The 17,374-nt window shown below is 43.6% G+C and overlaps 1 protein-coding gene across 1 annotated transcript in view; it reads left to right on the top strand.

The window, feature by feature from the left end:
• creb1b (cAMP responsive element binding protein 1b) overlaps nt 1–8,284 on the top strand; it is a 24,984-nt gene extending 16,700 nt beyond the window's left edge. Inside the window, exons 9-10 of the mRNA XM_080019720.1 lie at nt 7,319–7,472; nt 8,002–8,284. Of these exons, the coding sequence (XP_079875846.1) occupies nt 7,319–7,472; nt 8,002–8,146 (299 nt within the window). The 3' untranslated portion in view covers nt 8,147–8,284. The remainder of the gene's footprint in view (nt 1–7,318; nt 7,473–8,001) is intronic.
• The last annotated feature ends 9,090 nt before the right edge of the window (nt 8,285–17,374 follow it).

Here is a 17,374-nt window from a genome sequence, read left to right as displayed (position 1 = left end):
ATATTCAATGCCTGGCCGAGTCGGTGGTCCCGTCCTGCTTTAAGAGATCCACCGTCATTCCTGTCCCGAAGATCGCCTCTCCAGTCTGCCTACCGTCCGGTGGCCCTCACCTTGGTGGTCATGAAGTGCTTCGAGAGGCTGATTAAGGATTACATCTGCGCCTTCCTCCCCCGCACATTTGACCCGCTGCAATTTGCGTACCGGTCGAACAGATCCACGGACGATGCGGTCTCCCAGGTACTGCACACCATGCTCACGCACGTGGATGGCCGGAAGGGGGCCTATGTGAGGTTAGGGGACAGTCTGGTGGGGACCATAGTCCCCACCAGACTGGCTGTCGGGAGCTAGGACTGAGCACTCCTCTGTGTGCCTGGATCCTGGACTTCCTCTCAGCCCTGCCCCAGGTGGTTAGGGTGGGGAGGCACATGTCCAGCTCCCTCACCCTGATTACAGAATCCCCCCCAGGGCTGCGTCCTGGGCCCCCTACTGTACTCCCTGTACAAACATGACTGTGTGGCTAGGTCCAGCTCCAACACCATCATCAAGTTTGCTGACGACACCGTCGTGATGGGCCTGATCACTGACGAGGATGAGAAGGCCTACGGCGAGAAGGTGGCTGACCTGTCACTCTGGTGCCAGGACAACAACCTCCTCCTGAACATCAGCAAAACTAAGGAGCTGATTGTGGACTTTAGGAGGATGCATGCGCCTTTGGTGATTAATGGGAAATCAAGTACCTGGGAGTCCACATCATGGAAGGTTTGACATGGAATTTACAGACACTCTGGTGAGAAAGGTTAGGTAGTGTCTTTACCACCTCAAGCAGCTAAAGAAATTCAGGGTCTCGGTGAGGATCCTCAAATCCTTCTACTCTGCAGCGGTAGAGAGCATCCTGACTGGCAACATCACTGCCTGGTTTGGGAACTGTAATGCTCAGGAGAGGCGGGCCCTGCAGAGGGTGGTGCGTTCAGCCCAACGTACCACTGGAACTACCCTCCCCTCCCTGCAGGATTTACACACCAGGAGGTGTAGTAGCAGACCCCGCAGGATGATGAAGGATCCTCATCACCCCAACAACAGACTGTTCCAGCTGCTGTGGTCGGGAGACTGATATGGAGTTTCTTCCCGCAAGCCATAAGAACTGTCAATGCTGAACTCACCAGGGTCCTAACAAAAAGCACAGAGACACTCACGCAGGCCCACTGCCTTACTGTACTGTAGTATGTAGCATACTGTACTGCAAGTTACTGTATCACTGTTCTGGGTAACTGCATACTGCGCTGTATTGCTGTTCTGTTCAGTGTTACTGTATTGCTGTGTCGTACTGTTGTATACTGTACTGTATATCTCCATACTCACTTTATTCACATGCATTTTACTGTGAATAGCTGTATATACAAATAGCCTATCCCATATACATAACTCTATTCCCTTCTATTTTGTACCCCCACTTTGTATAAACTTTTTCAGTCTTATTTTATTTTTATTTTATTAATATTATTTTCTTCTCTAACTGCATTATGTTTTTGGGATCAGTTAGTTTCAGTTTGTTAGTGTGGTAGGAATCAGGTTAGCTATTATGCTCGTTTTAGTAACGATTGTGCATAATCTCCGGGTGCATTGCAAAGACATTTCACTGCATATATGTATGAATGTATCTATATGTATGTGACAAACAAACCTCTTGAATCTTGAAATCTGAATAAGATTTGTATTCGGGGCAGTTCCAGAGCGGTTCAGTATTGTGGGTGGAGTTTGTGATCAACAATCTCAACCTCACCAAGATGGCGCTACGCATGCTACGCATGCTGCGCATGCGCAAGTTGCCGGAGTACACAGATCACGTGATAGCACTGCAGTCTAGTGACATACAGATATAGTCGTGATTGGACTTTATCTAAAGGAATATAAGATACAAACTCTAAACCTTTAATAAGTTAAAAAGTTACAGGTATTATTTTACTACTATTAAACTTAAATATGTTTGGAAAAAAAATTGTATTAGTAGTATGAAGTATTACAAGAAGACAATTGGATTAAACAAAGCACAGCATATTAAACGTCATAAATCTGAGGATGAGGATGCTTCTAAGGTTAAATGACATGTACCAGAGTAAGTTCTACAAACTAAAAATCCAATAATATTACTATCAGAATTTATAGCCATTTTAGAGATTTCAATGTAAACAATCTTCTAGGGCTGCCCCCTGAAAGTCGAGGAGTCGAATCATCAGAGATTTTGTCAGTCAGACAGTGTGCATTACAATAACAGGATAAAACAGGTAGAAGCTTAGAAAAATGCACAGGGATAACATTGCAATGGGGAATCATCAATCAGGGGAATCATAAATATATTTTTATATGTGGGAATCGTCTGCGAACACAGATCTCCCACCGTGCCTTCTCCTCCAAATAAAACAACTAAAAAGAATGTGGGGACGGGACACGGAAGAACAGGGCACGACTCGTAGACTTGTTAAGATTATTTTCTGAGCTTAACGCATGGCGAGGGGGAGAAAGTCGCAGAGAAAGTGTCCCAGTTACGCACGGTTTCCTTCCATACAGCTCCATGCGCACTTCGTTCGTTCCATAAGCAGAATAAATAAATTGTGCCATTGCTGGCACATGCATCGTTAGTACCATCGGAGAGGAAGACAGGTGCGCAAATTGTGCTCTGATCCCTCCCACTTTGCCCCCCCTGGAGATGGCGCCCTAGGCGGCCGCCTATCTCACCTACAGTATAGGAAGAGTGCTTCCCTGCTTTATAAAATATATAATTATTATGAAGGAAGTTTTCTGTTGTTTTACAAAGTGCCATAAAATAAGTCTCTTCCCCAAAATGGATTAATAATCATGATCAATAATCGTGTTCACAATATTGACTAAAATAATTATGATACACATTTAAGCCATAATCATGCAGCCCAACTTCAGAATGATAACCGCCATTAGTTGCGGCGTAGGAAACCCACCCACAGCCGCAAACACTGCCAAATCATAGAATTACACTGTAACCGGAACAAATTAACTTCTGCAGTCACAAAACACCAGAACAGAGAGCCAAAGCACACTCGTCCATTGAACTTTAACGAAGGGCCGACTACCCTGGACCCCGCGTATTGCTGCCTGCAGCTATATTTAATCTTGCTTTTATATGAACATGCTTATTGCTGGCCTCCATCGGCACCCCTAGAGGCTGGGCCTCAGAAAGCCCACCTCCCCCTTATGGGCAGCCCTGAGTATACAGTAAGTATATAAGTACTTGCTATTAAATGTACATAAAGTATTAAAAGTAATAGTACTAACCATATCTGGTGTCCAGTGCCCTGATATAACAGCCTGATATGGCAGTAATGAACTGCCATATCAGTTCATTACTGCCATAAGTTACGGGTCCTAAGTTCCCGGACTAAAGTAATGCGTTAAAAATGCCCATTGTACCCTTTTTCTGAAGATACTGTAAGTGATATCCTGGCTATAATTTACCAAAAATAGTAGGTGATTTGCAAGCCATTTACAAAGATGTGGACTTTGTGAATTATGTTTTTTGTTTTTTTTTAACCTGTGAGAATTTGTATGCCATTGCATCCAGGACAGATTTAGTCTGCAAGTGGAGTTCAAGTTCTCAACCTGCAGTGCAACTCTTTATTAATTCTTAAATCATCAAGAACTGCTGCAATAACTCTGTCCTGTGGATGACCTGTAGGATGACAAGAGCACAGTTTTTGGTTATAGAGAACCACCACCAACCCCCCTAGAACTATTTATCATGTTTGGGTCTATAAACAACTTATCACAATCCAAGAGGGGGAAAATCACCACGGTGAGACAAATAAACATAGAAACAAACAAACAAACGACATTTACACAAAAACATAAACATTGAAATTACACTGCTGCCTCACAGCAAGAAGGTCCTGGGTTCGATTCCCGCCTGGGGCGCTGTTGGCACCGTGCTCCGGCGGGTTATCTCCCAAATAGGAGCCTTTCTGTGTGGAGATTGCATGTTCTCGCCGTACTCACATGGGGTTTCCTCTACCTCATGAAAAGCAGTTAATTAGGTCCAGGAAAACTGGAACTACAACTGGTCACGTGGCCTCTTCCTGTCATAATTATGGCAGTAAATGAGGGAGGAAAGGAGAGGAATGCAACCAGCAGGGTGCTGGGGTGCACTCGAAGCAGGTGGTGTATGTGTGTGTGTGTGTGTGTGTGTGTGTGTGTGTAAGTTGTCCACTGGTGAGTGTACATGACATATCCCCATTGGTACTGGTGTAGAAGGTTGGTATTATGTCGCGCCGCCTTCAAGCAGTGGTAAGGGCCACAAAGCCCCCCGAACTCCGCAGCCTTGTAAACACCCTACAGCTGCAGGAAAGCCCCAAGGCTACAGAAGACCCCCCGGCCCCCAGAGCAGCAAGAGGGCCGTGGAGCAACCCCCACGTCTAGCCCTGAGGGGCATTACCCAGTCCCAGGGAGCACGAGGAGACTCCACACCCCAGGGGCGCACACATACAACCAACCTCCAGGTGCAGGCACAAGACGCTGCCGCAGGCACGGACTTTGTGAATTATCGATGAGCAATTGATGATTAGATAGATGGATCCAGTGAGTTTTTTTTAATGCTATGTGACACATACGGGGAATGTCTCACACCTCGGGCGCCTCTTACGGTACAGTCTCAACAGTTCCCGGACTTTTGGTGACCTCCGTGAGATCCATTTTGCTGGTAGCTTCAGCTATGCTTGTGGCTGGTAGCTGATTACTCTTGGTTTGGCTTGCTTTTGAGATGTATATTAATGAAAAAAAATTTAATAATGTATCCCCGCTCAATTCCCGCCCCTGAACTTTATCCCCTACACACTTACTACAGAATGATATAAGAACTTACAGAATATCCTCAAACTGATTTCATTTAGGTTTGTGCAAGCATGGACAAACATTCAGCTACCAAAATGGCCAACATTACGTCATCCCTCTGTTACGAAGGGTAAGAAACCTTGGGGAGGAGGAGCAGTCAAGTTTGGCAAAGTTGGTGTAGTTTTGATGGCTTCGTTTAGTAAACGCTAATCTAACTATAAAGGCAGGAATATCTGTATGTCTGTAGGATGTCCTTCGATTATCATGTCCTTCCATTATCTCGACAACCGTTCATCCGAGCTACTTCACACTTGGTGGTTGTATCGCTGGGGACCCAAGGAAGTGCATTGTCGAATTTGGTGCAATTTGGACACACGACACCTGTAATTTTTATAAATTTTGAATAAACAACGAGCCAGCAGGAGGACGGGCCTTCAGGGCTCTGTGACTGAGTCACATCGAGTGTCTTTTCCCAGTGTATGACTTTAACACAGGACTGAATCATTGACACTTTCTGTGCCATTAGTGTCAATGATTCACAAAATGTCAATGATTCACATTGACATTTTGTTAACCTGTCCCATTCAAATGTCTTAGAAATAAGACGCCTCCCTCCCCCGCATCTTGGACCCGTTGCAGTTCGTGTACCGGCAAAACAGATCCACGGATGACGCGGTCTCTCAGGTACTGCACACCACGCTCAAGCACCTGGATGGCCAGAAGGGGGCCTATGTGAGAATGCTGTTCATCGATTATAGTTAAGCTTTCAACACCATAGTCCCCACCAGACTGGCTGTCAAGCTGAAGGAGCTAGGATTGAATGCTCCGCTGTGCGCCTGGATCCTGGACTTCCTCACAGTCCGCCCCCAGGTGGTCAGGGTGGGGAAGCACATGTCCAGCTCCCTCACCCTGAATACAGGATCCCCCCAGGGCTGCGTCCTCAGCCCCCTACTGTACTCCCTGTACACACATGACTGTGTGGCCAGGTCCAGCTCCAACACCATCATCAAGTTTTCTGACGACACCGTGGTCGTTGGCCTGATCACCGACTGCGACGAGAAGGCCTACCGTGAGGAGGTGGCTGACCTGTCACTCTGGTGCCAGGACAACAGCCTCCACCTGAACGTCAGCAAAACTAAGGAGCTGATTGTGGACTTTAGGCGAGGATCACGATCGAGGACACTCGCCCTTGGTGATTAATGGGACTTCTGTGGACAGGGTGAGCAGCTTCAAATACCTGGGAGTCCACAACACAGAGGACTTAACATGGACTGTACACACAGACACTCTGGTGAGAAAGGCGAGGCAGCGTCTTTACCACCTCAGGCAGCTGAGGAAATTCCGGGTCTCGGTGAGGATCCTCAAGTCCTTCTACTCTGGAGCAGTGGAGAGCATCCTGACAGGCAACATTACTGCCTGGTTTGGGAGCTGTACTGCTGGTGACAGGTGGGCCCTGTAGAGGGTGGTGCGTTCAGCTGAACGTACCACTGGAACTACCCTCCCCCCCTTGCAGGAGTTATACACCAGGAGGTGTAGTAGCAGAGCCCGTAGGATCATGAAGGATCCTCATCACCCCAACAACGGACTGTTTCAGCTGCTGCGGTCAGGCAAGTGCCTCCGCAGTCACACAGCGAGAACAGAGAGACTGAGACGGAGTTTCTTCCCACAAGCCATCAGAACTGTCAACGCTGACCTCACCAGGGGTCCTAACCGAGCCATACACTAGGCTCCACTACCTACTGTACTGTATGTAGCATACTGTACCGCATACTGTGTCACTGTTCAGGGTTGTTCGTGATGCCGTATTGCTGCGCCGTACTGTTGTATACTGTGCTGTATTATCCCAAACACTACCTCACACTATTCACATTCACATGCCACTTTAATTCACATGCCACTTTAAATGCACATATCTGTATATACATAATTGCCTATTACATATACATAAGCATATTCCCTCTATCTATTCCATTTTATTTCATTTAATTTTTATTTTATTTTATTCTATATATTTTTATTTTAGTCTATAAGTATTCGACTCACTGTATTACGTTTTAGGAGTCAGTTAGTTGGTCTATTAGAAAGAAATTTTTCCTAGGACATGTGTGTTATCACCGGGTGCGTTGCATTACATTTCACTGCATATATGTATGAAAGTATGTATATGTAAGTGACGAATAAAAAATCTTGAATCTTGAAAGTCATCAATTTTAAACTGGCATGCATTAGAAAGTCTTCAATTTTGTCCTTTATTAATTGTCCAATGTTATGTATTGCGCTTTAAAAATTCCAATAAATGTATAATTAATTTAACAATATTTTAGCATTCCATTACATGTTTTAAATACTCTAAATAATACTTAACATTATGATATACTCTTAATTGACAGCCTATGACACAAGCATCAGCGCTGAAATGATTGGTTGGACCAACCTCTGCTTTATCCCCATAATGCTTCCCCAGCTGCCTCTGGTGATGTCCAGACATACCAAATCCGAGCAGCACAGGCTAGTACCATTGCTCCAGGGGTGGTGATGGCTTCCCCCCCTGCACTTCCAACCCAAGGAGGTACTGAGGAGGTCACCCGTAAGAGGGAAGTCCGCCTCATGAAGAACAGGTATATCGAGGCAGTTCGGCTTGATTTTGTTCCCACTTAATCTCAGTGTAATGTGGTCATTATATAACAATGCATCAAGTATTAGGAATTATACAAATCAGAATCCAGTTTTTCTTTTAGCCAAGGAAATTTGCATTTCCAAGTTAAGGCAAAGTGGAAAACTTACCTCCAATGTGATTTTGTTCCTGAAAGCTTTAATTGGAAAGAAACGCATCCCTCAATTTTTACTTGAAATTTGCTTATGGTCTACCCACGATTTTTCTGCAATCTGATTCAGATTCAAAATGTATTTTATTTATTATTATTTATTTATTATGTTGTTTTTATTGTGTAATTAACTCCTTCTTGTTGCCCATTTTATCGGACATGGATGTCCGATAGAATGTGTGTTTGACCTTCACAATCCCTATGATGATATCATCATCGATATATTGAAAGCACTCTAATTTAGACTCTCCATGCCATCACAAATTGCCATGTCTGTTATTGTTTTTTGAGATTTGTAATCATGTTTCCTGTCTCTTGACAGAGAGGCAGCACGTGAATGTCGGAGAAAGAAGAAGGAATACGTCAAGTGTCTGGAGAATCGAGTCGCAGTCCTAGAGAACCAGAACAAGACACTGATAGAAGAACTCAAAGCCCTTAAAGACCTCTATTGCCACAAGTCGGAGTAGCTCCCTTACTTCTATTTAAAAACCTTGAAAAATTACTTCTGCTTGCTTGGTTTCACAATTCAAAAACATTTTTATTATTATTTTGTATGCAGATTGGAAATAAGAATAACCCAAATTAGACATTAATGAAGTATAAACTGCTGGGGTTAGGGCAACATGGAAGAATTTGATTATCACAATAATGATATATTTTACATAATATTAAAACTGTATATATCACAATATCTGACTTTATTTTTCAAATCCCTTGTTAAAGTTTCCAGCTGAGTCATACATGTTATGATATCAGATATATTACGATACGACAACTTATTAATTATAATAAAAAAAAATAATAATAAAAATAGTTCTGACTTCTTTCCATGAAAAAACATTATGATGACCCAATATGATATCTTCACACAATAATGAATTCGGACTATAAAATTATGTAAAGCAATGTCTTGAATTGCAATATCAGGTTACATCTTTTAATGAATTTACAATCTTGGGCTTATTGAGAAGATGGTATAAAAAAACATTTTTTACAGGTAGCAAGGGCAAAAATACAGGAAGATTTTACGTGTTTTAAATTTACAGATAAAGAAGGCCTTTTTTTTGTTGTGTTTTTTCCAACATCCCGGCTAGTGACGTCATGCAGGGTGAACAGTCTCACTGACTGCCAGGCCACTGCAGGTCAGTCAGTTTCACAGCTATTTAGGATGGTCAAGTACTGTGTTTGTGCAGGTTTGATTGATTGATTGTTTGATACTTAATGAATCCCGAGGGAAATGTAGGCATCCAGCAGCTTATACGACACAAAACACCAATACACACTAGAATCTAAGAATAAAAACACAAGAATAAGAACACAGCAGTGAAGAGTCTAGCCACCAGAACTATGCAAATGTAAGGTGCTTAAGAGCAGATAGTACAAAGGTGTAAGGTGATTAAAAAGGTAAAGACAGTGCAAGAATAATCATTACTGTGGATAATATAAAATACAAATTGAGGATGAATATATAAACAAATTCAAATTGTGCACAAGGCTGACATAGCCAGTGAGTGACAGTCCAGCAGCCTAATGACAGGATGTGGGTGAGCGATCAATTTCACAATTTTTGCTATCGTTTCACAAACTCCAGCTTTAACGATAGAAAAAATAAAAATAACACAGCTGAGGCCATGGGCTCTGCCTGCACAAGCACCTGGGAAGCAGGGCCGTGGGGCTTAAAGTCTCCCCATTACAGAAGTGCAGGATTTATTATTTCGAAGTAAAGAGTATTTACGCAAAAAAAAAAAATCCGGTTTTTACAAAATTAAGTCCCATACCAACGTAAAGTTAAAGACAACAACAGAGACACGGCATGGAGTGCACGTGTTTTGATCTGTTTCGTTTAAGTAGGAAACGAAGAAAAACAAATAAATAAAAACACACCCTGTATTTTAAACGACCTTGTCCTTGGGGTGCAGCGGGACCGCTCCCAGTGGGACAAGCGAAAAAGTCCCTTAGTTATGGTTACGTTTTTAGTTTCATACAGGCATGAAACTAATAGACATGAAAATAATCAAAAATTTGTCCAGCTATGCTACCATAGCTATCCCAATTGACTATGCACCATGTGACTCCCCATTGATTCCCATGCTCAGAATTTTTCTAATTTCTGTTTGGTTGGTCTGAAAACAGATCTTTAAAATAGTCTGGGAGTTCTTAGTGTTTACCTGGCATTAGTCCCTACCCCATCTGTATTGGCAAACAGTGCCAATTGCGGTTCAACAAGAGGCTCTTAACTTGGTACACCTGATCTTTGTCTACCTGGCTGCCTTACCCTATAATTAGCGTACACACACACACACTCGACATGGCAATAGTTTTTGCCATGTCAAGTCAAGTTTATTTATATAGCCCTTAATCACAGCACAGTTTCAAAGGGCTTTACAAGCTCATGTTTCACATAGAAATCAACGGCATACCTGAGCCTTAACCCCATCTGGCCAAGGAAAACTACCAGAAATAACAGGGGGGGGGGGGGGGTCGAGTTAGCCAGGCTACAATGGATGTCAAGTTGGCAGCATTATTAGCATAATATAGCAAGTCTTAAACTACACTATGCTATGTCAACCAGACATTATGGGAGTATTCTGCTGATGTCTAACCCTGCAGCCAAATACTTCCAGTAAGGACCGTAGGACAGTAGTGGGACCAGTCCCGGGGGCTGGCCTATGGCCATCTAAGAACCTACATTAATTTGTGAGAACTAACTCTTGAGACCTGGGTTTCAGCTTCTTGTGCTTTCTCTCACCATGGGTCTTTTTTTTTTTTTTTTATATAAATCGTCCTTGCCTGTGTTTGGTACATGTGCTGAATTGAGGACAGATGTGGTGAAAATTTGTCAGTGTGAGGTTATATATAGGCTGCTCAACTGCTGAAATCAGCTGAGTGCTTTGTGAAATTTCATGCAGGTCAACTTCAATCTCCATGTCCTTCTCGGCCACACATGAGGCACAAGCAGTTAGATGTGTTCTTGATGGTGCCATCAGACTTGTCTTCTCTTCATTCGTTAAAGTGTGTGGGGGGGGGGGGGGGGGTCTTTCATTCAGGTCTTTCATTCATCATTTATTATTTGGCCATTTAATTTTTCACGTCCAAAAATTTTTTTTTTGTCAAAAGTTACCAAACGTAACTAAAATCCACGATAGGTCACCAATAGAAGAGCAGAGCTTTTGTGCCAGAAGGCTCTAGCCATCGCACGCTTGGAAAGATGCTTTTAATACACTTTTAACACACTCGAGTGACTTAAATTAAGCATTCTTGGCTTCAGCAGCCAGTTGCAATGGAAGTATAGTATTCCTTTCTTACACTTCTAAGTAGGCCTCTCTGTTCTTCTCTCCTGATAATTGCAGCAGTTGGTATCGACACTCAATAGCTTGAGCCCTTCATTGGCACACATGTACTATTGCAACTTGAAGGTCCACCTGGCTTTTCAAACAAGTATGATACAGGATTCATGGAGTGTTTATTCCCGCGTTTTCAGCTAAATGTGACAACCCTATCCTGATCTGATGGCCCAAGTTGGAGATTCAACATCCCAAAAAGTAATAAAGTGCAAAGTCTTTCTTGAATGGGGTAAATGAGTCTCAATTTAACTTATTGAGAGAGGAAAGGGGATAAAACACAGGTAGCTGAAGTGAGGGAATAAAGAGTTTCAAGACATGTGTCCAATACTCTTACCATCAGGTAGAGTCATATATCATCATACATTATCATAGTCCATTCCAGGGTCAATCAGTTAAAAACACAGCACTTCGTCAAAATTCAAAATCAACAAGCCAACTTTTTAACTTCAAAGATGTAGTTGCTTGGGTCTTCCCAAACAATGCAGAATGCCTTTCATTGACCAGTATTACTTAGGAGTTCCAGCCACTAGATGAAAGGCGCTACTCACGATGAAACAAAACTTTTTGAGCAAAAGGACCCTTTGAGTAGAAGAAGCAAACAAAAAGATATAGTCTTTTGAGTTAACCATGCACAAGCACCCAGCACATATGATTCCCCAGTTCCCGGTTCCCTGTCCTGGCCCTGTCTCCAATTGGTCCAAATATCTCCTGGTTAGTTGCCTCACAGATGATCAGGGGGCAGGGCCAGACCTCCAACTTTCATTTTCAATTAATTCCTTCGCTTTATCATTGTGAGTACACTTCATATTGAGTAGACTAAGGTTGTGTGGGTACATGTTAACTGGTGGATCTTTTTCATGACATTCTTTTTCATTTTAATACAGTCCACTAGCCTAGTTTCTTTTCTGCTTTTGTAGTTTGTTTGACAGGTCAGCAGAACAAACATTGTATCTCTCTGATGATCACCTCCTATATCACCTAAAGTTCCTTCCAGTACCTGGGAGTTATTTCACTTGCCGTACTCCCAGCGGTCTTCTGTTGGGTCTATGTGTGGGAGGGACTCAGTATTGGCCACCTCCTATGGAATTTGGAAGGCATGGCCCACTTTTGATGCTAAAATAGGTTGATAGACAGATCTTTTGACAGGTTGATGTTTTTGTGTGTTTTTTAAATGTATTTATCTGTCTTACTACTTTAAATATTATTTTATTATTATTACTTATTTACTTTGTTTTAATGGTGCAACTTTACTTTTGCCCATTTTCACACAAAAAATATGACTTTACCTGAACTGAAATGAAAGACTGATGGTCCATCTAAACATCTCATTGTGAAAGAAAAAGCCTTAAAGTTGAAAGTTAAAAGTTCCCGCTATAATATTTGACTTACAACACAATTTATTACGATATGTTTGCCAAGATCCTCCTTACAAACTGGGCCTGCATGTTGTTTTCCTTTTTCTAGAATGAATTGTGAATAAAATGTACAGGATACAGTAATATTATGGTGTGAAGAGGATAGAAAAGGAGTGAGATAACAAAAGATGAAATCCTGCTCTGGACCCTGCTCTCTTAATCTTAAATGTGTTTCATATGCATTGACATTTCACCGTGTCTTGTACAGTGGCTAAACACAGATTCTTAGATACAATTTTGGGTTTTATTCTACGGCAAATGGCTTGACACTTGCCTTTTATACCTATAATGGAGGCCAAATTCAAGCTTGAGAAATTGCAGAGGCAATCTTTTATAGGAACTTTTCAGGACATAAATTAATGTATCATTATTAATTTTAATAAATTCTAATGCTATTAATTACATTTATATTATATAGGCCATTAGTGGAGGAGTAAAAACAGTTGGACAACACAATTCAAGTATTGTCAACACTGGAAATAATTTTTCTTTCCTGGTAAATCCAAAGCAATGTTCAAATACTGGGACAGACCTTTTTGCGAGTGTTGAATGCCAATATGTGATGTTAATACACCTTCTTTTTTTTATCAGTGTTTGGAGTTTGTGCCTGAAATGACGTACATAAATTGGCTTAATGTTGCATGTCACAGATTATTATAGATGTGTCTGAATATGTAAAATTTCAAGAACTGTGAGAACATGTTTTCTAACTTTTGTGTGACCAATTTATATATTTTTACTTTAATAATCGATCAATCAATGCCATTTTAGTATACAGTAAGTATGAACAAGTGTGTTGTATGGTGTATTTGAACATCATCACCTTGTAAAACTATACCAGCCTATCGTTTAGACCAGCTCTGCAACTCATACATTGCATCATCCTTTTGCTATATAAGAATAAATTCATGTTCGGGATCTGTTTGCTTTAATCTTAAGTAATACCGCAACTATTTAGTAAGTAATAAATTGGTCTAAAAACATTTTGTCTCAGAATTTGCAGATCAGCAGAACATGTTTTTTATGTCTTTCCCATCAAAATGAGAAGTATCATTTTATTCAGATTTTCAGAATTACAATATGCAATGGTGTAGTACAGCAAACTGGTAGGTTATATACAATGTATGTAACCTACCACCTTACTTGTTTTGTTTGTCTTGTTGCTATCTAGTGTTTACGAGTTTATATGAATAATATGCAAGTTCATCATATTTGTAAAAGACTAAATTAAATCGTTATTATAGCAAATGTAAGACCGAGGAAATATTACAGCAATGGGAATGTCTAATTTTGTGTAATTTTGTGAACTATATTTCATATAATAGTATAAAATTGTATTTTTACTGCTCCAGTGTCAGTAGTTTTGGCTGCCGTGCTAAGACTTTGGGAATGCTATGTATCTGTCACCAACCATTTATTTCATTTTCCTCTCTACTCAGATCTGGGAAATTGTCTGAAAACTATTGTTGAGACTGGTTGGAGTGCATCCTCAGAGTTGGTGTTGGTGGGCCAACAAGTAGAGTGTCATCAATCCAGTAGTTTTTGGGGCAGCTACTACAGCTGTGATCTGTGTAGCATGTGAATAACTCTGGAGAACGTTTGGATTGTGTTACAACCCTAGTTTTTACGAATGAAGAATGAGAGTTCTTAATTTGCCACTGTGCCACTGAATAAAGCTAAATACCCATTTAAACTAACCAAGTCTCAACTTGTCCTTGACAGGCTGTGAGTGGACCACTCAGGCACCCATCATAAGGCCCCCCGAATATATACTGGGTCACAGCCTATCATACTTCCTCTGACATATTCAGCTCTTGAGCAAGCTGGTCAGTGAGGCCACCAGTAAGAACCGTTGTTCTTTATTCGTAAAACTAGAGTTGTAGCATAACCCAAACATTTTACTTGATTTCGAATTTGAGTTGTTACTATGCCATATTGTATACTGATGTGTCCTTTGCAAGCCCCAAATGCAGAGACATAGAACCCTGTGTCCGGGTAGTCCATTCCAAGGACCAACTGACATATGGTACCTCAAACCTCAATTGACCTTAACCACTCTCAACCACATTGCGTAATTGTGTACGCAGTCTAACACCTGGAAATTGTCAAAACAGCCTGTGCTGACACCATCATGTCAAGAGTGTAGAATTTGGTGAACGTGTGTGAGGTAGTCCAAGAAGCAGCACTGCACATCTCGACCAAAACCCCTCATAACAGCGGCCACAAGGTAGCCACACCCCTAGTAGAATGCACTTTAAGACCCTTCTAGGGCTTCCTGCCCCACAGAGGGGTAGGACAATGAGATCACTTGCACGATCCAGTGAGAGACACGGTCTTTGGACAGGGGTTTCACAATTGTCTGAGATCTATAACAGACAAAAACCTGGCCGGACTAGCGAGCGGCCCATGTGCGCTCCACATAGACCAATAGCACTCAGCAGGGCACAGGGTATGTAGCCTCTCATTTTCCTCTGACCTAGCAGGAGGAGGGGAAAATGAAAGAGATCAATTGTGGTCGATTTGAATCCCGCTTTATGTTCTTGGGCTGAAAAGCCAATGTGGCAGACCAAGGGGAGTGGTTAAGCAGCAGGTGGCAGTGCAGCTTCCTTCCCGTGGCCGTACAGCTGTCCCGAACTGGCCGAATTAGTGCCCAAGCAGCGCTGATTGGTCCAATTTAGCGCAAGAAGGTTTCTTAATTGTTTGTCTGTCTTGCAAGAGGGGATCGGCGTATGGGGCTCAAGAGCCGACAAGGAGCCCAGCCATAGCACCAGCATCATGAGCGTTGGACACTCCTCCTGCGCCCTGATTAATACCTTTACTACTATTGTTTATCATTTTGGCCAGCGAGCCCCTAAGTTCCAGATGAAAGACTATAAAACATCTAAAAAAAACACACGCCACAGGGCATTTAACCAGTCCTTACTCTCTGCCTGCTCCTTAACACCCTGAGAAGTAGCCCCTTGGCCACAACTGGCACCTGAACAGGGACTCACGGAACTCCTGCTGGAGCGCGCACCACACCAGGGTGGAGCGTCCAGCCATGCTCCATCCAACCACCTACCTGCAAAAGATGACGGGGGATGATGACGCTGAGGCATTCCTTGCTACGTCTAAGTTGGTGGCAGAAGTGGCTGCTTGGGGCAGCCTGGAACGCACCATACAGCTCCTTCCCTCTCATTTTTGGGTAAGCCCAGCTCTCCACCCACGCTGTCACGCCGGAGGACCGGGCGGACTACGAAGCCCTGTGGAGCGCGGTCCTGGACTGGGTGGCGAGAATGCCAGAGGGGCACTGCCTGGGGTTCCGGGGGAATAGACTATGCCACCATGAGCCAGCCCTTCGTCGATACCCAGCAGCTGCGGGATGGGGCCTGGTGGTGGCTGCATCCGGAGGTCCATTCCCGGGACTAAATCATCTACGCTGTAGTGATGGAACAGCTCCTGAGGTCCTCCCGCGGACCTCCCGGCCAGAACTGCCAATTGGGTGCAGTGTCACCGGTCAGACACCCTCAGCATCTGGGCAGGGGTGCTAGCACAACGGGCGGCCCGGCAACGTCTGCCAGGACTGCCCCCTGATGGAAGTCGGCCAGGCGGTCCGGGGCGCCGGACCCCACCCCTGGTTGGGAAGGTGCCTTGGGGCTTTGCTGCATAGACCAATTGCACCCCGACAAGGCACAGAGTATGTAGCCTCCCATCCTCCTCTGACCAAGCAGGAGGAGGAGAATGAAGAGAAATCAATCGTGGTCGATTTGAATCCCGCTTTTATGTTCTTGAGCTGAAAAGCCAATGTGGCGGACCAAGGGTCGTGATTAAGCCGCGGCAGTGTGGCTTCCTTCCCATGGCCACACAGTTGTCGGGGCAGGCAGGTTTCTCAATTGTTTGTCTGTCTTGCAGTAGGGGATTGGCGCACGGGTCTCGAGAGCCAACCAGGAGCCCAGCTGCAGCACCAGGAATGTGGACATTCCTCCAGCGCTCTGATTAATACTTTTACCACTATTGTTTTGGCCAGCGATGTTACGGATTAAAGACTATAATACATCTAAATAAATACACGCCACAAGGATTCGAACCAGTCCTCACTCTCTGTCTCCTCCTTACCACCCTGAGAAGTTGCCCCTTGGCCACAGCTGGATTGGGTTTCAATGTAACCTTCCGATTGTCCGTGGGGAATGCCAGGCACAACTGGTGGACAGATAGTGTGGCCAGGTATCCCCACATGTTTTACTGAGACCAAGTGTCAGAAGCAATGCCGACTTCAATGACAAAAACTTTAATCCCACCTCCTAGAGGGGCTGGAATGGGGGTTTTGTTAATGCATTTAACACCAAAAACAAATCCCATTTTGGAGTCAGAGACCGCACCCGTGGGTGTAACTGGCAGGTGCCCTGCATGAACCTGGAAGCCAAAATGTGACTGCCCAGTGGCTTGCCATCCACTCCATTATGACAGGCCAAATATGGTGGCCAGATACAGTACACCTTGAGGGTGGACGGTGCCAAGCCATTTACATGCAGGCCTTAGAGGAAACTGAGTATGACCCCAATTTTACCCCCGTCTAGTAATCTAAAGGTTGCTGGTTCGATCCCAGGCTCCTCCTGCTAGCATGCTGTAGTGTCCTTGAGCAAGACACTTAACCCCTTAAAAGCGTCTGCTTAATGTAATAATCTCCGCACGCCACTCACCAGTGCTCAAAAGATAACCATTTGGATGTGTAAAGTACCGTTGGTGACAGGGCGCTAGCACTTTGAATTATTTCCACCACCTCCATGGGTAAACCTTTGTTGCACAGCTCTCAGGGGCCAGGCCACCAGTTTCAACTTTTGGGGAGCGGGATGGAAGATTTCCCCCGCTGCCTGCGTCAGGAGGTCTAGCTGAAGCGTGAGGTCCGCGAACCAAGTCTGTATCGGTCACCAAGGTGCCACCAGGACCAGTTCAACCC

This window comes from Zeus faber (genome assembly GCF_960531495.2).
Source record: "Zeus faber genome assembly, chromosome: 18".
NCBI classification, from domain to species: domain Eukaryota; kingdom Metazoa; phylum Chordata; class Actinopteri; order Zeiformes; family Zeidae; genus Zeus; species Zeus faber.
Note: the sequence above shows the minus strand (reverse complement) of the source record. Positions and strands in the feature narration are given on the sequence as shown.